General features: G+C 36.0%; 2 protein-coding genes across 2 annotated transcripts in view; both read left to right on the top strand.

Annotated features, from left to right (window-relative positions):
* Positions 1–11,018: 11,018 nt before the first annotated feature.
* SLC35A3 (solute carrier family 35 member A3) lies at positions 11,019–21,583 on the top strand. Its single transcript, XM_085308289.1, has 8 exons — positions 11,019–11,074; positions 11,803–12,007; positions 12,328–12,482; positions 12,563–12,685; positions 13,852–14,023; positions 17,796–17,914; positions 18,425–18,558; positions 20,932–21,583. The coding sequence occupies exons 2-8, from the start codon at positions 11,821–11,823 to the stop codon at positions 21,020–21,022; spliced, it is 981 nt and encodes a 326-aa protein (XP_085164415.1). The 5' UTR covers positions 11,019–11,074; positions 11,803–11,820; the 3' UTR covers positions 21,023–21,583.
* A 98-nt stretch (positions 21,584–21,681) lies between these two features.
* SLC71A1 (solute carrier family 71 member 1) overlaps positions 21,682–24,186 on the top strand; it is a 22,198-nt gene continuing 19,693 nt past the window's right edge. The window contains exon 1 of the mRNA XM_085308288.1: positions 21,682–22,748. Within this exon, the coding sequence (XP_085164414.1) occupies positions 22,715–22,748 (34 nt within the window). The 5' untranslated portion in view covers positions 21,682–22,714. The remainder of the gene's footprint in view (positions 22,749–24,186) is intronic.

Genomic DNA, 24,186 nt, shown 5'->3' with positions numbered 1-24,186 from the left:
AGGCGAGCGGCGGGGGGGAGGGGACTGTCGGTGTGTGGGGGCCGCGGGGTGAGGGGAGGGCGGCGCTGGGGGACGTGTCTGCAGGTGGAGCGACTGGGGAGCGCGGCGGCGGTGGAGCCGCTGCGGGGGAGCTGCTGCCTGTGAAGTCGGGAGGGGATGAAGGTCAGGTTAACGGCTGCAGCGGGGTCGCTGACAGCTGCCGCTCGCCGCCCGGGTGCCTCCGAGGTGCCGGTGCTGGCGGGTGCTCTGCTGCGGTTGGTACGGCGCTGTGCGTGAAATTATCCGAAGTGCACGCCTTTGTAGCACCTCGGCTCTGTGCTGGGCTTTGTAAATTAGAAAGACAGTAGCAGTAATCAGAAGCTTACAGGTTAAGTCAGAAAACCAAAAAGTACAGAGATAAGGAATACAGTAAGATAAAATAACATATGTTGTGGAATAAACTGGAAGGTAGAGGATAAATGCCAGAAGATACTTCAAGTTGTATCACGTTTTAGTGAATCCTGTAAACTATTTTGTAMAACAAAATGAGGAAGACTTAGAAACGAGGGAGAAGACTGAGATTGTTYTCTGCAGTGATAGGGGTGTTTTAGTTGAGATGTGAAGAACACAGGCAAAATTTTTCTAAAACTATGAGTACAGTAGTGGGGGAGCTTATCTGTCATGTTTGCCTCTATATAGGAGTGTTCAGATCTGAGAAAACCCTCACTTTTCAAAGAACAAATGTGCAGGGAGACAAAGTGAAGGTTAAAATAAGTATTGGTTGACATACTGGTAGACTGCTTTTTCCCAAACCTGCAGTGCTGCCTTTCTCCGTAAGCGCTGCAAGTGACTGATTGGAAYGTATGTGGACCTAGTGGGCCTGATCTGTTCAATTCTTCTCTACTGCATTATTGTATAGGACCTACTCCACAAAACCTCTCACTGTATAGACTCTATAGACTGTATAGACCCATGACACAGGCCTGTCTTTTATAAAAGAATGAGCAACATCAAAATTTTTAAAGGCTGCAGGGTGAGTTTGAAGCAGGTGATAGCTGTGGAGATACTGGTTTATGGTGACTTTTTCCTTTGGAAAACTGTAGTTCATGGTTGCCTTGTATGTTCTTAGACATAGTGAGAACCCATGATAAAAATTACAATTCTGAAAGAGAAAGAGCCGTGGGTTAAGGAAACATGATGTTGTAGTTTGTAGAGGTAGAATGTGTGATGAAAGTGCAGCTTTTGGAAAAGGCTATGATTGTATTAAGTAGACTTTATTAAGAGCAACGTATTATTAGGACAGGTTGTGTATTCTTAACATTAGCCCAACATTTTCCTTATGCCAGTTATGCTGCTGTTATTAAAAACAGGCACAAGGCTGGTGATCTTATATTTCCAGTGTCTAGGGGAATCAAATCACATGTATCTACTTAAAACAGGACCAGATTTGGCAATGTTAGGCAACACATCCTTGATCTTTGGGGTTTGCTAGATACAGTTATTCCTTTCTTAGTATTCTTGAATTATTTGCAGGCTGGGCTTATTCTTCATCTGATACTTGAGTTCAGGCCCATATGCATGCTGCTTTTGTAGACTGACTGTCTTCATAGGAGCTCAAGAGGCTGCACAGCTGGATTATGTCAATAGAGGGTATCTCTGAAGGGGAAGAGGGGCTCTTAAGATMCAGCCTAAGAATGAATATAAGATGGTTAGGAGTTTGGATTTTTCTTGTTTGATATTTTGAACTTTTTTGTCTTATACTCAGACCCCTTCAATATATTATCTAGATGTCTAATTTTATTTGTAACTACTAGGTTTCTCAAAAAGCATCTACAGGCTTATTTATCTTCACTGTAGTGTCTAGTTTGTGTTATTCTATTCAAACTAGGTCACAGTGCTTGAGGGTGGCTATACTGCCTCAAGTGTGCAGACTTGATTAGTAACTCATAAATTCTGTCAGTGTGAACTGTAGCTGAACCACAGCTGTATTCAATGTTCAATTTTTCAGCACCTTAATTCAAGCTACATTAGTGGCTTGGTACATCTGCTGGAGTTGCATCAGGGCAATGTCTCATTTTATGCCCAGCCTGGTATTGTACTTATACATATGCTTGTGGAGGGGTGAAAACTTGAACTAAAACTGAGAACTGAATGAGTTCTTGCTCCTGGAGTCTAAACGTGGCTACCAGGATCTTTCTGTACTGAGATCTATACAATGAGCACAGTGTATGTACTGTTTGAAAAGAGAGAGGCAGTAAGGCAGGTTGTATCAAATTTCTATGCTGGCAGGCGGAGTTTGGCTCAATGACTGTTGTGTCAATATAAAACTATTGCACTACTGTGCACATACAGGCAGTCTTCATCTTGTAAGAAGTACTAGTGTTAGATTTAGTTCAGTGAGGGCCCGAGTTGCCTGAACACTGAAGGCTTATGTTTGGTAGCTGACTCTTGTGACGAGCAACTGTCCACGGGGAACTTTAAATGTCCCATTTAAAATTCACAATTTCCAACTTTTCCTATCCTATGTATAGATTAGAACTGTGAGACCATTTTTAAATAGATTTTTTCCAAAAAGCTTCTTCCCATTAAAAAAAAAAAAAAAAAAAGCTTTGGGAGGTTATTAAAAAAAAAAAAAAAAAAAAAAAAAATTTTTTTGGTGATTAAAAAAAAAAAAAAAAAAAAAAAGATGTCTGCTTTCTGCTAGGTTTTTTGTAAACATGTAAGAAAACTTTACCTGAATCCCAGGCAACTTATAGCATTGTCTGAACTTTGACATGAGTTAATATGTAATTGCGTTCCATTTGTTAGACTTGGCAATGTTGGAATTTCCTGATTGAGTGATATGCCAGCAGACCACTGATAAAGCTTCCTCTGAGCTTGGCAAAGGCCTAGGATTTTGGAGCAAAGTTGGGATCAACGAATTATTTCTTCTTATTAGTTGCATTTAAATGTGTAACTGGTCTGTGTGTAAATGCTGAATGGTATCAGCATGATTTTGAAAAGGGCAAGATAGAAGAATTGTGTTTAGGGAACTAAATAGCTGTGTTGGAGCAAGATCCATTGATTTTCTGCTGTGTTGTGCTTGATATCTTTGTCACGAAAATATTATTTTGAATGTAGTGAAGTTCTTAATCTGTTTCACCAGTTAAGAATTTTTTTAATATAAATGGAGAAATTGGAAATACTGCCTTAACAAAACCTTCACTTGAAAACAAAACTTTCATTGTACCGTTTCTGCTAGGAGAGAAAGGAAAATCTTTGCTACAGGATTTGCTTTTAATAATGCTTCTGAAGAAGACTACAAGTAGTAAGAAAAAAACGTAGCTTTTTATATAGTGTACTTGATATGCGTTGTAAAGTGTCCAGCAAGGAGAATGAGTAACAGACTGAAGAACAAAAGAAAGAGCAAGGTAAGTTTAAAATGATGAAGTGACTTGCAGTGATTTAGATGAAAATTAAGTTGTCATGTATTTGAGGAGGGACAGTTGACAAGGATAGTTTATGGAAAAGAACAGGGAAGAAACCTCTGCCAAATGTGAGGTAGATGGAACACATTAATAGAGATATTTTAGAATGAGGAGAATTTTGAGATTATCACCAGTATTTACAACATTATTATGGTTTATAAAGATTTTACATAGATATGACCATGTGTTGGTAGGAAGGAAGGGTAGGGAAATGCATTGTTGAGTGACAGAAGTCCAAATTTGGCACTTAAAAAAGAAATACTAATCTGTATGTAAAATCCTGTTCAGAAACTAATTCAGCAGCACTTACTAGATCCTGAAAGGTCTGTGCATTCTCATTAACCATCTGGGTTATTAATTCCCATATTTAAAGTATGTTGTTGCATTAGATGCTACTTTTAGGTATGAAGAAGACTATACTGACTCTGATCGCTTCTTAAAGATGATTTACACAATAGAACTTCCCTCTGAGAAATGTATTTGCAGTGTGGTTGCAGTACAAGTCATATTTTATTTGTATATTATCCAGCACAGGGAAGAGCAGTGCCTATGCTACACTGTAGAAGGAAGAGACTTATAAAAGTAGACTCTTCAGGTTCAGTGAGCTAGCTCTTACTCCACCTTTCTTGTCCACTCTTCTTCCTGGTTGCCAGCTTCTTATTTTATTTGTCCACGTACAGCATCAGCAGTAGGCTCGTATTTCTTTTGAGAAACATGAAAACACAATTCTGTTTCTTTAATCTGGTGCCTTGTTTTCAAGGAGAATGCCCAGGAAGTGTGTCCATACCTGTTCCACTGGAATAAATTAGCATACTTGACTTTTCACGTATTTTTTTTCTTTGCATAAGGTAGACTCAATCAGTGTTTATTTTGTGGCAGATGTCAGACACAGAACTTGGTGTACTGGCACCTGGAACTTAATAAACTATGCCTTTGGGTTTTTTTTCTTTCTTTCTTCTAAGAGCCTGATTTTCTAATTCTGTTCAGCTTTGTATTTTAACTAATGTGCAAGTGCCTTTTGTTTAAGCATTTTTATACTCTTAAAGAGTAAAATGAAATAGCAGCCAGCAATAGCAATAAGACCTGTAGTTCAACTTTTTGTTCTGAAGGACCATCAGCAGTGAGAATGTTTCACAGCTGAACTGGAAGGAATGCAGCTCAAATAATGCCACTACTTTGAAGACTGGAAGCATGATAATAGTATTTATTATTATTATTATTTAACTTTGTTTGTAGGAGGGGAGGGAGGAGTAATGGTAGAAGTAGTAACTGTAGAAGTTATTTTCATGTCAAATCTTTCTGCAAATCAGTAGAAAGTAATACAAGCTTTAACTAAACTCCATAGCATATAGAAGGGCTTTATTTCACCATTTTCTATTACTTTGTATGCTTTTGCTCTCAATACAGTGCATCCCTAGGCCACTGTGGGAAGGCTTTTGCTTTTCTGCCTATGCAGAATCCTAGGTTCTGCCAGTGAGGTGTCAGTTGCAGAATGGGAGCTTGAAACAGCTGTTTTATGTTTTACCTTCTCTCTTTCATGAATTCCTCTGGTTCAATCTATATGGGCATGTTATTAAGATGTATCGGTGATAACTGTTAAACACACTTTGGTTTGTAGACAGCATGACAAGAGATGCATGGGTAAACTATTTTACTTGACTTTTAAATTGCATCTTACTCTGAGAGGTGCTAGGTACCTCTAAGTAGTAGTCCTTAAGTTCACTCTAATGCAGCCTGGCACATGTTTTTGTTAGCTTGTAGATAAAATACAAATGAATAGCAAGCATAACTTTTACTGTGGATTGCTCCATCAGATATGTGAATTTAATCTGTTCATTTGTACTCTTTCGTGTGACTCACTGGAATTCACTATTAATTTATTTTTTAATTTTTAGTTCTGTCTATTTCTCTGGATAATGTATGGATCTTTTTGTTGTTGGATGCTGAATTCTTCAAGTTTTCTTTTATGTACTTGAGGTAGTGTTTCTCAAATTGGTGATGGCTTCTCTTGGGAATTTTCAGAAACTTAAGGAAAATGAAATTTAATTAATTTAATGAAAAGTGAGTCAGCTGCACTGGCTGTAAGAAGAAGTTTCTGTTAATTCAGGTTATATTAATGAAATACAAGGCAGAATACTGAATGGTTTGGGATAATGAAAAAACTTTGTGTGATTGATGCACAAGAAATCCGGAGTTACATACGTGAAATCTGGATAATTTGTGCATGAACTGTAACCCAACTTCTTCATTATAATGTGTAAAAATGTAAGGCACCCTAATTTTAAAATATTTCCCTAAATCTAAAACAGGCTGATCAACTGAGATASTTTGTGCTAGAAAGTATCTGGTTCAACCTGAGTTGAACCTCACCGTAGCGTGCTCACTTTATCTCGGTGTATTTGTATCGGCGTTGTGTGGAAAGGTGGGAGTGCCTGGACCGGGCCGGTGTGGTTGCTCTCTGCCCTTTAGTTCTTGCAGGGTGGTGTTAGGCTATAGTTGCTGAAAGGATCTCCAGAGTAAGCAGCATAACTCCAACCTCCTTTGGAAAATGTCAGAAGACTCTCTAGTCTCTGAGTTCTGACTAACAAGGTATTTCATTTTAAAATTGGAGCTTATTCGTATTTCCTTCCAGAGTTCTCTCTCTCGCTCTTTTTTTTTTTTTTTTTTAGTGTTTTGGATATCTCAAACTAAGTAGTTTTATCAGATCTTATAAGATCTCCTACAGGCTCAAATATAGAATAAATTCATAACCAAAAGCTTGATTTTGCACAAGGTTCTGTTACTGGTTATATAGGAGCTGAGAGGATCAATAATTTATACCATTAGATCTTTAAAAGACCAAGGTCTTAAGGTTAAGAAAAGTCTTATAATCTTGTTGTTATTACTCATGTCAAAAATGCTGTTAATATTAGCAAATTTTGTTCAAGAATAGATAGAGAAAATAAAATATAGAGAGTATATTTACTACCTGTTAAGCCAAGGTGATTATGTTTTCTTGGTCTGAGTTAATACATACAAAAACAGTAGAATTTACCAGTATTTTAGGAAGGAGAGTATAGGCATGATATAAAAATAAAACATAAAATACTAAATTTTAGCCTATTGTTGTGGAGAATTTGCTAAAGGAGATGAAAACCTGTAGATCAAAAATTTCTTCTGTCAGAATGAATTTTATGAAATGGAAATACGTGATTTTCCACTTCAAGAAATCTGCTGCCTTTTAAAAGATATTTGTCAAACTTTGCACAACATGCTACTTTATCAGCTGAAACTATTGCTTCCTGTATATATTTTTCTGTGTTTCCTTATGCTGTAAAATCTTTACCAGATTCTTTTCCCATATACTTTTAAGGAGAATGATCTTTTTGATAGTATCTGTGTTTTATCCACCAACATTAACTGAAGTAAAATGTTACATGTAATGTAAATACCACCTTGGCTTAGTGCATGTTGACTTTCTGTATAGGCCTGCCCTTAAGCTCTTCCTCCGCCTTACATATTGCGGGCAGGGTGTATCTGCATGGTAGACTGACTAGGCAGAAGCAGGCTTTTTCTTAAACCTAGGGTAATGAGATGAGAGGGTAAGGAGCCTAGTAAAGTCACTGTATTAATGTGACTACTCCACTTCAAGTTTTTGAATTCGCAGATGCAAATTTAAGTTGTGTATCTGTGCTTAGCGCTGTACTGTGTGGCACAGAGTACTGAGTAGTCTGTCCACAGGTCAGTAGGAAATCCGAGTCTGCGTGTAATCCTGGGTACAAGAAATATGACAAGAACTTTCATTTTCAGTATTGATTTCAAGACGATGGAAGTGCAGGCTATTGCTGAAGGTTAGTTCATTTAGTGTACGGCTGCRCAGTCTGTTGCAAAGGGTATAGCAGAAACTTGTGGCTAGAAGAGCTGTTACACCTCTGCTGGTGGTAATCTGTAAATCTAAAGCTGCTGTGACACAACAGCTGATGACAGCTCAGCTGTTAAAGTTCTCTACTTGGCTGCTTTGCTGTATCCRGCTCCAGTTCGCACTGAGTTTTATGACGTGATACGCAGCCGTTTTACGGGAGGGAAAGAGAGAGGGAAAGCTGATAAGCTATTGCATGTGCTTAGCAGAGGGTGGTTACTTGACTGAGATATATAGATTTCACAACTTCCTAGTTCCTACCTGATGAACCAGCATAATTCTAAGTGCAGCRTGATTCCTGAAGCACTTGTTCTCTACAAGCCTATCTTGCTGAGCACTGATAAGAGAGCTTTTAAAGAATAAGGATTTCAGCTATTCAGCTATTTGGAGTCCCTTTTGTGTGATTTTTGAAAACTCTGACTCCGCTTTAGCGAATTCTGATAAAGAAATGCAGTGTTCTGCTGTTGACAGCTTTTTGAGACAAATTGTGTGACTTCAAAACTGCTTGATGAATAGGAGAAGATGGATTTGTGATTGGTCTGTGGAAGCAAGATTAAATTGATAGTGTTACTGGGGGAAGATTTTCTTTTTTTCTTTTTTCTTTTTTTTTTGAATTATAATTAGGATTGCTAGACATGACTACAACTCAAGATAGTGCTGTGGTATGTGTTTCTTAGAGCTTTGCTTTTTTTTTAATAAAACTGTTGTCTACTGGTATGCTTTGATGCTGAATATTTTGATAATTGCTCGTCCTAAATAAGCTGTTAGTGATACATGTTTAAAATTGCATTTTAAGCTGCTTAGTAAATAGATGCTTGTATTATATGAACGTTATTTTCCGATACTGTGACCTATTTTGAAGGTTAAGGAATGGCTATCTGAGAACTATGGCATTTTGTAAAACTCTTTGTCACTTTACAGGTTTGCTGAATACAGAAATGTGTGTGCATTCCCATTATTTGCATTTTGTTCAGAAGTAATTTGAAAATTGAAAAATGAAGAATTTAAAAACTTCATTATCTACAAGTGGGKTTTTTATGAAATTTAGCGTTGTTCATCTTAGCAATCTGTTGCAATTTCTGTAGCCAGATTRTCAGTTCTTGATACTAAAAAATTAGGTAGATGGGACAGGTGGAAGGAATTGCTTGATCAGCTTGGCTCATGTATTGGCAATATTGGTCTTCTCCAGAGCATAGGCATGCCTTTTTTCTGAAGTTCACTTCTGTCTTTTCTCTCTGAAGATTTTTGTTTGTTTGTTTGTTTGTTTGTTTTTCTTTCCCTTTTTCTCCCTCTTTCTTCTCTGATATTCCTCCAGAGGATATGATCTCTGACTTTTTCATTATCTGACTTTCTCTTTGTCCCTTGAGGGAAATCATTCTTTTCTTCTGTTTCTCCTCCTTGCTCTCAGCAAAGCTATCCTTCAAAAACTTCTGCTTGACAAACTGATATGCTCCTCCATTTTGTTCCTGGGGATGCATGATTCCACAGTTACCATCTTCATATAACAGGTTATTCCRTTAGAACCTATTCTTTGACAAATGTTAGTGAATCTTGAGTTTTGTCTGCAGTTTTCTTCTCCTTCATGTCTTTAAATCTCTTGATTTATACCATCCTCTGTGGTTGCATCTTTAATATTCATTTATTCTGTGAATTAAATGAGATCATAATTCATACAAAAATATCTTAAAAGTTCCTTAACAGAATCCTTGTGTGTTTCTGCATCCAGGCATCTTTTTCTCCTTTGCCAGTAGACTTTTAAAGAAGTCATTGCAGCCATATAATTCTTGCTGTAAACATATTTATTGTGTAGAATACAAATATATGATTCATATTTTTGTGTCTGCCTATGATTCAAAGTTAGTTGCAGGTTACTGCAACATCTCGTAAATATCCATGTCCATCTGACTTCATGTACTTGACTGGAGARAATCTATCAAAGCTTAGAATCAAGATAAATGCAAGTCAAAAATATTTTAAATAATATGGCTCTCCGATCTCTGGGGGGAAAAAAGCAATAAAAATAGATATAAAAATAGATATAAAATACTTCTTCTTGAGCTGGAGAAGATCAAACAGTAAAAAAAAAAAAAAGCTTCAGCTGCAAATATTTAGCCATACCAGCACATTGTTCAGGTGTATGCACAAAACTAGATAACTAGATAGTTTGGAGTAAAGATTTGTGCACCTGTAGATGTGCAGCATATGTAAGGACAGCTCTGGCTTCTGCATCCAGTAAGTACTGCATGTGCCAAGTATTACACTTCGGAGTTGAGAAAAGTAAGAGTTGTCTTGACTTGCCACTACTTTTCTTTTACTTGAAAACATGTTTGTGAACTTTTAGTTATTGATTTGTTTTTACTTTGACATCATAAAACATTGCTTTGTTACTGAATATTTAGGCAGCAAAGGAAGTCATTATTAATTTTACTTGGATAGCATTAATTTCTGTGTATATGGGATTTCTTCAAACTTAATGGGAAGAACAGCAGAAAATGAAATAATATTCTGAATACCAGTGGTATGTTTTTGGATTTCCTTCTAATATATTGTGCGTCTAAAATGAGAATTGCTCTCTGCATTAATCTCATAAATTGGTGGCCAAAGATAAAGAAAGCCACGTCAACTTTATGAAAGTTCCTGGTAGAGATAGACTCACTAATAAAGCTCTATCACCAGTAAGGGTTGTGGTGTAGTAAATGCATTGAGGCATTGCTCTTGCTAATCTGTATGTAGAGATAAGGTTTTATTTTCTACTTATATATGTCATTCAGTGACACTGAGTAGCTGAGTAGTAGGTTTTTCTCAGTGCTATTTCTGCTACTTGCTATTGTCTGTTTTCATTCTATATAGCAGACATGTCTAGGCATCCAGGGATGAGTTTCAAGAATCATTTTAGTCTAATACCTTTAGYAAGGAATAGCATGTCTCAAAGATACTCCAGCTGATCCTAGGGCTAGGGTATGCTTTACTTAAAATGCATAGAATAGTTCTGATAACTTTATTGTGACAATTTAGACTTGATGCTATCTGCATCCATAAGTATAGTCAGAAAACTCAAGACATTCAAAAACTTCTGAAGCTGAAGTGCCGTGGACTATCTTACCAGTTACAATTGCTCTTGAATTGATATATTAAAAAGTGATTTAGGCAGCATTCATACATGCAGTGGGAGAACTCATGTTTCATTAAGATGTTTGGTTTGGGGTTGTTGATTTTGATTTGGATTTGTAACTTGTAATTGAAAAATGATTTTAAAATGCATATTAGTTATGATTCTAACAAAAATTAACAATCTTGATGCTCTGTATACCCTTTGTTAGGCCAGTATAGYAAGTTAATGCTTAAATTGTTGGTGAAAGGCAAATAGTCAACTTTGTGAAAGCTCGTGGTAGAGAGAATACTTTGCAGCTTTACTTGTGTAAGGTTTGTGATACACTCAGTGCAGTCTGAGAAAGTAGGTGCAGATCTGTATATGCAACTTTTGCTGAGTAGAACAAGCAGCAGGGCAGGAGTAGTGCTGTCACCTCTGCTGCCTCCCTAGCCCTTGTCTTCCTTCCCCACAACTCTACATTTCCTTCAACTTCAAATACAACTCTCATTTTAACTTAAAGCAGCCCAACCCTTACCATCTCTTGTGCTGGCACCTGGTAAGGCAGAGACTGCAACCTGAAAAACTTGGGAGAGGCGGAAGAACAAGAAGATATCCTCAGAGCAGAGAGAGTTCCTTGCGGTAGGGATGTGGGCTTTTCTTACTTCRAAGATGCTTTGAGCCTTCTCTTAGATAGAGAAATCCAAGATTGGTTGAACTTGGATGATTTCTTAATGTGAAACCAAACTGATTTCATGAAATTGGAAAACTAATTATCAGTTAGCATCTTTATTTGACTTTTTTATTACATATATATTTCAGTTAATTTCCTCTTTTAATTATCACTTCTCTCATTATTATAATATGGTTCCACRTTTGTTGTGATATTGAAAAATGTTTTTAAAGTTAATACCAGATTGTTTGTTGTTCTTACCAGATCTTTGGGCGTGAAAATAACTGATTATTCATAACTAGTTTGTTGCAATTCTGACTGTTATATAGAATGTTCCTCTTCTGCTWATTTTAAGTATCAAGGTGTCTGTTCCCCTCTGGATTCAACTTTAAAACATGTTTGTCAGTACACTGTGTGAAGATATGGACCATTGTCTCATCTTTTCCATATAATAAGGATTATTCTTCTAAAGACCTTTTTTTTTTTAAAAAAAAAAAAAAGGAAAATTGTCATGTTACGTATGACCTTCTAATTTGATTTTCTAGTAACTTGTTTTGAAGTAGTAAATAGTCACTCTTTTGGTATTTATTTTGCTTTGCTGGCTGAGTTCCCTGAAAACTTTTTTAATATGCTGATTCTTAACGGAAATTTCTATCACACTTTTAAGTATGTGTTTGGATTTTTTGTTCTGTTTCAGGAAAGCAAAAGTCAAGAAATGTCTACCAATTTAAAATATCTTTCCTTGGGCATCCTGGTTTTTCAGACCACAAGTTTAGTTTTGACCATGCGTTACTCTCGGACACTGAAAGAAGAAGGACCTCGTTACTTATCCTCCACCGCAGTAGTTATTGCTGAACTTCTGAAGATTTTGACCTGTGTTTTATTGGTCTACAAAGACAGTAGTATGTGTCAAATTTTGTACCAAGTAATTTTCCTGACTGATGCTTTTGTATTGTAGTATTTTACTTAAAATATTTAGAATGATCATAGTTTTGGTATTCAAGGCTACAGCTAGACATTTTGCAGGCAATTCCTTTTTTAATATAGGACCTTTATGAAAGCCAAACAGATAATCTAGTATTTTGAGTTTTGATAGCTATGATTGCTATGAAAAGGGGTCAATAATTTTAAAGAACAGAATATAACTATCTTTGGGGTTTTGCAGGGGCGGAAGGGTTTACGTTTAGTGAATATCTGTTCCTTTTATTATTTCTTCGGGTAGAGTGCAATTTACGGACTCTGAACAGAGTGCTGCATGATGAAATCCTCAACAAGCCCATGGAAACTCTCAAACTTGCTATTCCATCAGGAATTTACACTCTTCAGAATAACTTGCTGTATGTAGCATTGTCAAACCTAGATGCAGCCACATATCAGGTATTGTATATTTGGATTTATTTGCAGGTTTCAAACAAAACCATGAATATTGTGGTGATAACTGTTTCTGTTTTTTTTAGGTTACATATCAACTTAAAATTCTTACCACAGCATTGTTTTCTGTGTCCATGTTAAACAAGAAACTGGGTGTATACCAATGGCTTTCATTAGTAATCTTGATGACAGGAGTGGCATTTGTGCAGGTAAATATTAACATATGGTTTGTATTTATTTAATATGTTTCTTTAAGGAACATGAATTTCTGTAATGGTTGTACAGCTTCCTGATTCTGCCAGCTGCGCACCAAAACTGGTGTATGCCTAGGAGTTACAAATCACAACTGGTCAAGGCTAGAGAATGCCAGATATGGCTCACAGGCAAAAGGTGACACCTCTTTGCAGTCCCAGTGCTCCACTGTGGAATGAGATGGCATCCAGAGCAACCTGACAATCATGGAGATAGCAATATTTACTAGCATGCTTCTGACGTCAAGGATTTGGATTCCCAGACCTTCTGTGCCAGCACAGGCCTGCTGCTTGTTTTGTGACGTATTTTAAGCATGGCAAATTCATTTGAATTTGTTCAAGAGGCAAATTTGGCCTCTGTTCTAAATTGATAAAGGTACAGCAGTTCATACTTTTCAGAGAGCAGGATCATGAGAATAGAGACTGTTCTAAGCATTGTTAGCATATTTCAGGAATTTTTATTTAAAACGTAAAAAGTAAATTCTACATATTAAATTTTAAATAACTTATAAATTTTGTAATTACAAAATTCAAACCCCAAAATTCTKATAGTAATTAGCAAACTCTTCAGTATGTTTTCGTCCACAGAATTGCATTTTGCTCTACAAGCATTAAATATATGGTGAGATTTAGCATCACAAAATTCAGTTTATTTTAGTTCTCTGCATAATCACTAAAGAGAGGCACATTCAAATGACAGTTCATCCTCTTTTAAGACYGCTAGTTTGAGTGGTTTTCTGAGTGGACCTACCTTCAATAGAGAAAAGGTAGGTAATTTTCAAATGGCAGAAGTCAGTTACTGTGCATCACCAGGATAAAAGTCATCCTGCAACTGAGAAACAGTGCCAGCTTATGAAACATGTTGGATAAAATCCTGGGCCTGTGTAAGCTAATGGGAATTGTCTCAGTTAAGGCCTAATTTTACTCCCTACTAAAATGTAGGAAGAAAAATTGTGGCTATGCAGTTCTTCAAAAATATGTATGGTGCAAAATATAAAACTGTACTAGCATATGATTGTCTGTATTTATTAACTGTTACTGTTGCTAGAAAACAAACTTACATTTTATTAATGCTCGTGACTTAATTGTGTGAGTGAAGTTTGTATAACTGTTTTTGCATCCAGTGGCCTTCAGACTCTCAAGCAACAGCTGCTAAGGAACATTCAGCAGGATCTCAGTTTGTAGGCCTGATGGCAGTTCTTATAGCATGCTTTTCTAGTGGATTTGCTGGGGTTTATTTTGAGAAAATTTTAAAGGAAACTAAGCAGTCTGTGTGGATCAGAAACATTCAGCTTGGTAAGTTTGAATTTAGTCATCTCTTAGAGCAATATCACATTCAAAAGAATTAAGATAAATGTGCAGAAAACATCTATAAAAATATCAGACATTTTGGTGTTCTGCATAAATGCATTTTTTTTAAGCTTGGAGTATTGTGAACTCTGCTAGCTGGAATTTAAGAATCACTTTTTGATCTCAACCTAGTTCTTGATTTAACTTGATTATTGAGTATTTGTAAGTTCATATAGAATCGATTCATTGAATTTGTATTTAAGATGCACTATAGARTATGTCTTATGCAGGATTTTATGCATCCTTTGTATTTAAAAATGATTGTCTTTTAAACAAACTAATTTAAATTCATTTATATTTATGTGTGTGTGTGTGTATGTATATGTATGTATATATGCAATAGTATTAATTCAKTTTTTTCTTACATAGATTTCAAAAGTACTGGCAATTTATCTGACAATTTTTTGGAAAATGCAGGGGCATTAAAACAAAATGTGTTTCTAAATCAGTATTTTGAGACATTTTATTATTTTTTTTTCTCTTATACCTGGTAGACAATTTTTATAGGTTGGCATTTTTAATATCAGCTAGGGGAAAAAACCCTACTTCAGCTAAACAAAGTTGAGGTAACGACTTGTGATTATTTCAGTGCAAAGGTCAGGGCTAGGAGCCTTAGCTACTGTGCACTTCCTGAAAAGGGGAATAACTTCTACTTTTGTAGTCCTGAGTCTAGAAGACCTGGACATTAATAGTGGCAGAATTGGTCCCTTTTCTTGAATGGGCTTTTCCTCACCTCAAAGCAATCTTGTCCAATTTATGGGGTTGGAAATCCCACAGCAGCAGTGTTCTTCTGTTTGGGGGTGTGTGTGTGTGTGTTCCTCTTTTTGCATAACTAATTGTTGGAGTTGCCCTTCTTGCTTGAATGGATTCCCTCTAGTCTTTCCTTGTAGGCAATAATTACATTTACTCTATATTTAAATAAATACTTTTGGCAATATTTGAACTTTTTAACATCTGGGTACAGACTCTTGATCAAAATGTATGATTAAAGGCAAGATTTTTTTCCCTTTTTTTTCCTGTTGCTATATTTTAATTATGAATGGTTTCACTTACCGTGGAGAGCTGTTTTGATTATGTTTTAATGCGTTTACATGTCTGTAATATTTTTGAAACTTTAGGGTAGAGAAGGGAATCCAAACTTCTACTTACTAACTGCTAATATGCATTGAACTCTGTATATTTAAATGAACGTTTCTTGTGTGGGATGTCTGGAGGACATTCTGTCCTTCACTGGAAGGACAGCTGGCTGGGGTTTGGTCCAGTATTTGAGGCAGGATTTGATGCTGGGTTGGAGCTATAATGTAAAATCTGTGCCAAGGAAAGCCAAGAGCAGGAGCAGAGGGAGTGTATTTGCGCTGGGAGCCTGACGGCGCTTGGCCTCACGCTCTTGTGACCATTTCTACCCTGCCTAGCCAGAGCCAGCTACCCTGACTCCCATATCTTTCACTCACCTCTTTTCATAGCCCCATGTACTTATTTGCCATGTCATTTGAATGGCTTTGAATTTGGAACAGGTGAAAAGCAAAACTCAAGTATGAATACTTGCTCCTTTCAAATATGGGCTGCCAGTCCAAATAACTGTGGAGTGAGGSTGACTACCTCAGCTATTATTATTCTGAATTTCCATGCTAAAAACACTTTGGCACATGATAATGCAATTATCTGAAACAATTTCCAAATAAATTTTCATAATCTTTGAAAAATCAATGATCTCCTACAAAACACTCTTCAGACTTTTCTACAGTGCACAAAAATATGTATGAAATCAAATCAGTTTGCCTGTTTGATGAGTGACCAGGTCATGTGTTGAATATTCCAGTAATTGCTTTGTGAAAAGGAGATCAAAACAGATTGACTGKTAACATAAGGGTAGTTACTGCCTAAGGGTACCTTACTGCTTAAGGTAGTTTGTAACTGAGGTTGTGCGGTATGAAAGCATAAATGTGATAGTAGTGAGAATCAGATCACTTTTTTTTTTTAAGGGGGGGACATTTTTACTTTTTCAGTGATTTTATTTGTCTCAATACAGACTTTAGTAGAATCTGTTTCCTAAGAGGTTTGCTTTCAGTTGAGAAATGAAAAATAATTTTAGAAAACACTTTAAAATATGATACCACAATTTCAAAAATACTTTAATGTCTCCTTTCTGCAAGTGCAAAGTACAGTTACCCACTCAAGACAATGTATCATTCAGGAGCAAGTCTGTCATAAGCAAGAGCCTTTAAATAGAGCTTTTATTAAAACATAAACAACAAAAACATAAATCTAACCTGATTTTTATATTTGTGTCCTTCAGAATTCCTCCAGAATAAATTGAAAAACAATTACTTGAATAATTTTTGGAAAATTGTCTTCATATGGAATTGTTAATACATACTAATATTTCATATTAGAAATCTGAGAGTAGTTGATTTCTTTTCAATTTAGTGGATTAATCAAAGTAAAAGAAATTGGTTTACTTTGAACCAAAKGTAATTTTTTTTTATTTTGTCTGTAGACAAATTTGTTTCATGCAAGTGACAGTTTTTATTTAGTTTGAAACAATGCCCTTCTTTTCAGATGCAAAGAAATACAGTGAAAATAAAGGTCAGTTTTTCACAGAAGTTCAGTCGTAGAAGTTCCCCCCTCCCTTCCTGCTTAGGGCTAGAGCCTCCATCAACCATGGAGGAGGCTGAGGGGGTTAGAAACAGTTTTCCATCTTCTAGAAGCACACTTACACCAAGTAAAATTTACCTGAGCTTTTTTTTTTTTTTTTTTTTTTTGGCAAGGTTAAGGCTCTAATGGTAAATACCCATTGTGCTGGAGACTGGATCTGAGGAATCGCACTTCCCAGATTTCTGTCTGATCTAGCAGACCTACAAGACCTTCTCTTGTTATGTCAGTGACCATCTCCTCTGAAATCTTACCCTGTTTTTCTCTCCAAAATATACTGTGACTATGAAGATGATATACTGGGCTATGAAGATGATCAGAGGGCTGGAGCATTTGCCCTGTGAGGAACGGCTGTGAGAGCTGGGCCTCTTCAGCCTGGGGAAGGGAAGGCTCAGGGGGGATCTTATCAATGTGTACAAGTACCTGAAGGGAGGGTGTCAAGGGGATGGGGACAAACTCTTTTCGATTGCCCTGTGTGACAGGACAAGAGGCAACGGGCAGAAACTGAAGCGCAGGAAGTTCCACCTGACCGTGAGGGGGAATTTCTTCAGTGTGAGAGTGACGGAGCACTGGACCAGGTTGCCCAGARAGGTTGTGGAGTCTCCTTCTCAGGAGATGTTCAAGGCCCACCTGGATGCAACCCTGTCTGACATGCTSTAGGTGACCCTGCTGAGCAGGGAGGTTGGACTAGATGATCTCCAGAGGTCCCTTCCAACCTTACTGATTCTGTGATTTTTAAGGTCATGACTAGTTTCAGGAGAACTGAAACTGTGTTTAAGTCAGTTTGACTATATACCATAAGCAAAAATCAACCCTTTCCAGTAGGAAGCAATGTAAGATAAGTATATAACAATGTCCTAATGGAGACAAAGTTGTTCTAGGTATGGAAACTTATTTTTAAAAGAGAGTTTCTACCTGAACATTGATTGCATTTAAACGTGATGGTATTACAAATGTCAGTCTTTTTTAAAAACTTTACATGGGTGAGCAGACCTTGATGACAAGGAATCTGCTTGCATGTTTTTTTCATCTGCAGCTTTTGAATCAATCGATCTTTCACTTTCAGGATTTTTTGGTAGCATATTTGGACTGATGGGTGTATATATTTATGATGGAGAACAGCTGTCAAAGAATGGATTTTTTCAAGGATATAATAAACTCACTTGGATAGTTGTCATTCTACAGGTAAGATATCTAATATCACATATTTCTGTGAAGACACTTGGGATTTACTCTTCTATAAAAAACAGGGGAAACTAATGTTTGCCCTTAAAGCTACTGAGAATTCTATATTCAAAAGTCTGGTTCATCACTATTAGAATAATGCTCTAAATAGATAAAAATCTGTTAAACTTTGAACAAATATTATGATTAAGTATTGTGCAGAATAAAAGTATGTGATTTTTTTTAATATTAAAAAAGATACAGAAAATATGTGTACTTCCTTCTGTGGCTGAAAATATATATGTAAGCATTTTCCACTAATTTAATATTGGTAATATCAATGATTTCTTTGTTGGAGAATGAAGAACTCTGCCAATAGTTACCCTCAACAGTACATATCTGTAACACATGAAATAAATGTAATGCTCCTGGAGACAGACAAAAGCTTTTCCTAAAGTAAGTGCATGTTGTTAAAATAGATGCTCACGCTGAAATTGTTGGTTTGCAAATCTGAACCTCAGTCTTTTTCAGGCACTTGGAGGCCTTGTGATTGCTGCTGTTATAAAATATGCAGACAACATTTTAAAGGGATTTGCAACATCTCTCTCTATTATACTGTCAACACTGATTTCATATTTCTGGCTGCAAGATTTTGTCCCTACGAGGTAAGAGTTTTTCAGTGTGCACTGATTTTTTTTTCAGTACTTACCAGATTACCAGATACAAGTGCAAAAAGAAATAAAAACGGTCAATCCAAGCTACAGTTCATAAAAGGCTTAGATTAAACATTAATGTAAATTATAGCATATTATAACAGTAAACTTTTATGCTTACATTTTGCAGTACAGATGGTAAGGTTTAGTTTTCTCTAAGATCTGTTCCCCTGTAGGTCAAGAATGATTGAGCATCTCCTCTCAGTTTTTGATGAACTACTTTCTTACTGCCTCTGTGTTTTAGTTTGCTTTTCCTTTCTCTCTTTTTTTTTTCTTAACCATTTGTTCTTTATGTACCCAGATCTCTTTTCCTCTCTACACATTCTCCCTCTGCTTGTGCAACTTGTACTTTTCTCTGTTGTAGTTGGCCTTGTTCTAACCCTGTTTTCACCCTGTCTCCTCATTTTTGTTTTCTGGGTCTTTACTTTGCTTTTATGATGAAGCCACTTCTCTTTAGCTCTGATACTTGGCTGGCATGGGTATGGCTCTGCACTTTGAACCAGACTCACTCCTACTGGCTCTTCTGGAAAAGGCTGTGAAAAAGCAATTGCCCATCTCTAGTTTCCTCTTTGTCCTCTGAATGGACTTATCTTCCACCACTCATCTTGTCACAAGATGTGTTATGGCTGAATAGCAATAGGGATCTTTCTGTATGGCTTTTCATCCAATCTCAAAACAGTCTCTGAAAGAGATAATTCCAATCAGGTAAATGTGGAAATTATACCACAGGGGTTAGTTGCCCAAGGATGTCCAGTAGTCCAAAGTMTTTTTTTTCTAAAACCAATTCCATATTTATTAATTAAAATATTTAACCAAGAAAGAGGAAAAAAGTAGTATATGTTTCCAGTCCTAGTACACTGTAACCTGACATTTTGTGAATCTGAATTTAGTAGCTATGTGCACTGCTGTTTTATATATTAATAGATTCTGGAATGATAACTTTTATTTTGGCAGCACATGTTAACRCATGGAGTATAAAAGTTATGTGCCCACTTTCAGATACATTAATAGGACTACTGTTGCTTTTAATAGACCTAGATACGCTATGCATACTCAAAGTATAAAAATATTTTGAATAATTTTGATAATTTTATTTCTGACACAAACTTGTTTCTATMTAAAAGTAGTATTTGCAAAGTTTGCAGGAGTTTATTTTTACATGCAAAAAAAAGGAGTTAGAACAACTATTGTTGTTCTAACAGCATTTTAGATTTAAGACTTTAGATTAGAAGTAGTTGACACTTGTCCTGTTTAACAAAAACAAATATGGAATGTGATTTAAGAATTTGTTGTGTTCAATTGGAAATTAATAAGTAACTTGCTAGCCCCGGCAAGCATGCTCAAGACAGAAACATTGGTAAATAATTAAATGAGATGGAGCCAAGTAGCAGCATGCAAAACTTGGCTTTTTCTCATTTAATAAAACTTGATCTTTATTCTGTTGCTTACGTACATTAAATTTATTTGAACAGAAAATCACTGTTTCATTTCAACAAACATTTCTGATTGTGATAGTAGATATAAGTACCTAAGTGCTCGAACATATTACAGTGAAACATGAAATAAGTTAGCTGTGTTCTCTGAAGGCTTATCATAAAATGCACCACTGTTCTCTACTGTTTGATTTAGAAAATCAAATTGTTAATATTAGCAAATCTTTTTAAAGGGGTTCTTCTCTAAAATGTGCATTTATTGTCTAATGGACTTGGATATTTTATTTCAGACCTGTAGTTATCTAAATTACTGTGAAAGGCCCTTATGTTTCAATACAGAAGATGCCTTTATTGTATAAATATTTATATATCTGTCATATTAGCTCAAAAAATAAGATTTACTGACTTGCAGACTGCTTCTTGGGAAGCAGTGATTTCTTTTGACACAAATTTCAGAATTCTAAGCAAACTCTGACACAGTACACATAATACATTAAAAATGGTTAGGTAACCACAATAGTTGCACTTCTTTAGCTTCTGCTTGCATTTTGCATAGTGCTTTGGTCAAAAGAAAGAAAATAATATTGGTTTGGCTATTCCTTTGGCAGTTGCTTCATGAAACTATATTTTGGTTTCATTTTCAGAATGTCAATAAAATGTTACATTATTTTGCTTACTTATGGATGCAGTTTTGTTAATTCCTTTCAATTTTTTCTCATATCATTCTCCAAGAAAATAAGGCAAAGTATTTCATTCATTATAAATTTGACAAAAACAATTTATCCTGATTATATTGTCATAGCAAAAATGTCCTTTCTTTTAAACTGTATTACCTAATAAAATTTCATCAATTCAAAACAGCTAACATTTTTTCCCTCTCTATTCTATTCAGCGTCTTTTTCTTTGGAGCCGTTCTTGTAATAGCAGCTACATTCCTATATGGTTATGATCCAAAGCCTGCAGGAAATCCCATTAAGGCGTAGCAGACTTCCTTACCAGCCTGCTTCTCGTGATCGTGTGTTGGGCGCCTCGCTGACAATGGCTTGTGGGAGATGGCGTTGTGCACTGGAGGGAAAGAATTACTACACTGAATCTAATGAAGAAGGGCTTATGAGTAATTTGAACAATCAGAGGAGTTAAAGATGGATGATAATACTGTATGTAACTAATGAAAAAAATGGCAGGGGAAAGCCCAATGCAACTTGCTAATAAAAACTTGAAGGGAACAAAAAGTTTCCAAGAAACTGTAATTAGGAATGTTTACAGCTTCAACCTGGGATTGCATCAGAAGAATTTACTGTTTTGACTGCTGCAGAAATGTCCTATGCACTCTTTGAAAGAGCACATGACAACATTGTCAGATTGTATGTTTTTGCAATTTGACTATATTTAATCTTAGTAAATATCTTTTTAACTGTCCACTTACATGAAATCAACTGCATCATAGTTCTAAAGTGATGGTTCTAATTAGATATTCTTTATTAAACTGTGAAAATTGAAATATGATTGAAAGACCTTTTCAAATATCAAATATTTTTTAGAAAGCTGAAGTCTGTATTCTGTTGCGTGTATAAACTACTGTGAGGATGTTAACATTCTCACCTAAGTACACAAAGGGAGAAATTCAGAGTGAAAGCTAGAAGTCTGTGACAATACTCCAGCCTTCCTCAGGATGTCCATTAGTGTTCCTGAGGACCCAATAACCCTGTGAGCACGGGCTAGAGGTTACTGCAGGAACCTCGCACTATGGTTAGGGTTGGGATGGAGTGCTTGCTCAGATGCAATGTTCATTCCTTGATTTTTTTATTTTTTTTAATTGATTATAAATCAGCTTGTTTGTAGAACCTTTAAAGTAGTTTTTATGCTTTAAATATTCTCTGGTATTTTTTTTTAACTACAATTTTTTAAAAGGCCAATAAATGTGTTACTGTTGTCTGTAACAGCTCCATTTGGAGCCATTACAGTGTATCATCTATATGCTGTACTGTACTTTATTACAGAGGGTTTTTTTTTTCTTTTTTTTTAAGTGTTGTTTACTCATGAACTCTCCAAGGCTGTTTCGGTACATTTGTACGCAATGGCTTAGAGTCCTTGAGCCAACAGACCAAAGTGGGTTCTCTAGAGCTATTCAATCTAGTGGTGGAATTACTTAATGGAAAAGTAATTTATTGTGCAATAGGTTAACATAAAAGCATGCTGTCCTTTTGTTTTGGACCAAAACATCTCCCCAAAACCTAGATCCGATCAGGCTGTTAAAAACAATTTGCTTGTTAAAATATTTACATATAACCAGTTGAGCCAGAAGCACACACAAACAAATGGCAGAGSTAATGAACAAAGAAAGCTGTATTAATCGTTTATTTTCAAGAGGCCTTTTCTCAATGGTTAATAATGTAAAGTGACTTCTCATCCATGTGTTAGACTTGTAAAGGTATGAATTTATAGAAAAAGATATCAACAGTCTCTTAACTGTAGAATGACAGGTAGCAAAAATATTGAATTCATTTTTTCCTTTCTCACTTCTTTCTTGTGCTAATGAAAATGTTGTGATGAGAGACGTTTTTAAAAGTTTATTGAACTACGTCATCCAGCTTTCCAGAACATCTTAGTGATGGATTGACAAGAGAGGATTTCATAGAAGTACCTTGAAAAATTTTTTAAATGAAGTATTGTAGATGCAGAAGGAAAAATTCTACTTACGTCAGCCAAGTAAGAATACTACTTCATTTTGTTGGTGCTAACATGAGTTATCAACTTTTTGTTTGTAATATTGGAGTTAAAAAAAAAAAAAAAAGTTTTCAGCTATGCCAAGGGTTTGTTTTGTTAAGCTTTCTGAACTGTAAATCTACCCTAGCATGCCATAGTGCAGGAGCATTGTTAATAGGTGGTCAAAATTCTCCCAAATTACATTAAATAGACATTCTACTTTTAATATTAAATCTTTTGCCTATATCACTCAATGTGGCAAAATCTATCACAAATTCAGTATAGTCACTTCACAGAAATGCAATGTGAGATAAAATGTATTCATGCAATAGTGGCTTATAGTGTTACTGCACAAAAAGTGTGGTGTGGGAAGGGAAGAATACATTATTCTCTAAAATGATTTGAGAAGTGTTGGTAGTGATATTATCTGCAATGGAGTTTGGATTGAATAGTAATACCTATTTCATGAGCCACTGTAGTGGAAACGTTTGGGTGATATTAATTGGTTACTTACCTGAGAAATTTCTTAAAAAAAAAAAGAGAGAGAGAGAGAGAGAGCACGTGCAAGAGCAAGCGAGCAGGTTGAGAACACTTTGAAACCAGTTGCATAGTAAGGAAGCAAATGGACTAAAAATCACCACACTGCTGGAGTACTGTTAAATATAACTCAGTTTTGATATGCACCAATATACTTGAGCGTCAGTTCAAAGGAAACAACAGAAATATGTTCTCTTTAAATAGAGTAAGCCATCTCATGGCTTTGGAAAACAAATATCTATTGTACTAAGGAACACTAAATCTGTCTTTAGAGCAGTGGCTCCTCCACTTTTTCAATTTACAATTTTATTAAATTATCCAGGAGAGGCCTTTAAACACTTTGTGTGYGTTGTTGCCATGGAGGACGTATGAATTTGCATTATTTTAGCTGCCTCTCCTTAGCCCTTTACAAATACACTTAGGCCCTTCAGGTTGAAAAGCAATGCCCTAGAAAGAGGGAAGCCCTATATGCTTTGTGGGAAGAGAAGGGATTTGAGGAGAATTTCTTGATCTCATAAACCTTGTGACCTTTGCAATCTGAGAGCCTGTGTACACTTGCTCATAGGGATACCTTCAGATCTGGGAGGAGTGAGGGATGGGGAAGGCAGCTTCAATTCTACCACTGAGTCACTAACCAAAGACGTATAGCTAGTACAAAACACTTCAGAATGGAGAACAGTGTGCTTTGAGTTTGCTATTAAAGCAATCTGTAGGAGTCATAACTTTCCAGAAATAAACCTGGCTTTCTGAACTATTCTGAAAGAAAAGACAAGACCATGGATTTGTTAGTTTAGTTGTATATTTAGGAGGCTAACCTATACTTACCCTAATTTTATTTAAATATTTATAATGTTGTAGCAAGGTATTTATTTGCAATAACTTGAATTTTGTGGGGGAGGGGGTT

The sequence above is a fragment of the Rhea americana genome, unplaced genomic scaffold (assembly GCF_003343005.1).
Source record: "Rhea americana isolate MKP2758 unplaced genomic scaffold, rheAme1 scaffold_272, whole genome shotgun sequence".
NCBI lineage: Eukaryota > Metazoa > Chordata > Aves > Rheiformes > Rheidae > Rhea > Rhea americana.
The sequence above is the reverse complement of the archived record's forward strand: the minus strand, read 5'-3'. Positions and strand labels throughout refer to the sequence as shown.

What these genes read in the sequence shown, in the direction of transcription:
- SLC35A3 (XM_085308289.1), top strand. Translation starts at nt 11,821, where the DNA reads ATGTCTACCAATTTAAAATATCTTTCCTTGGGCATCCTGGTTTTTCAG. An exon ending in CAGGAGTGGCATTTGTGCAG is followed by an intron (nt 12,686 to 13,851) that starts GTAAATATTAAC and finishes TTTTGCATCCAG; the next exon opens with TGGCCTTCAGACTCTCAAGC. An exon ending in CAAGATTTTGTCCCTACGAG is followed by an intron (nt 18,559 to 20,931) that starts GTAAGAGTTTTT and finishes TATTCTATTCAG; the next exon opens with CGTCTTTTTCTTTGGAGCCG.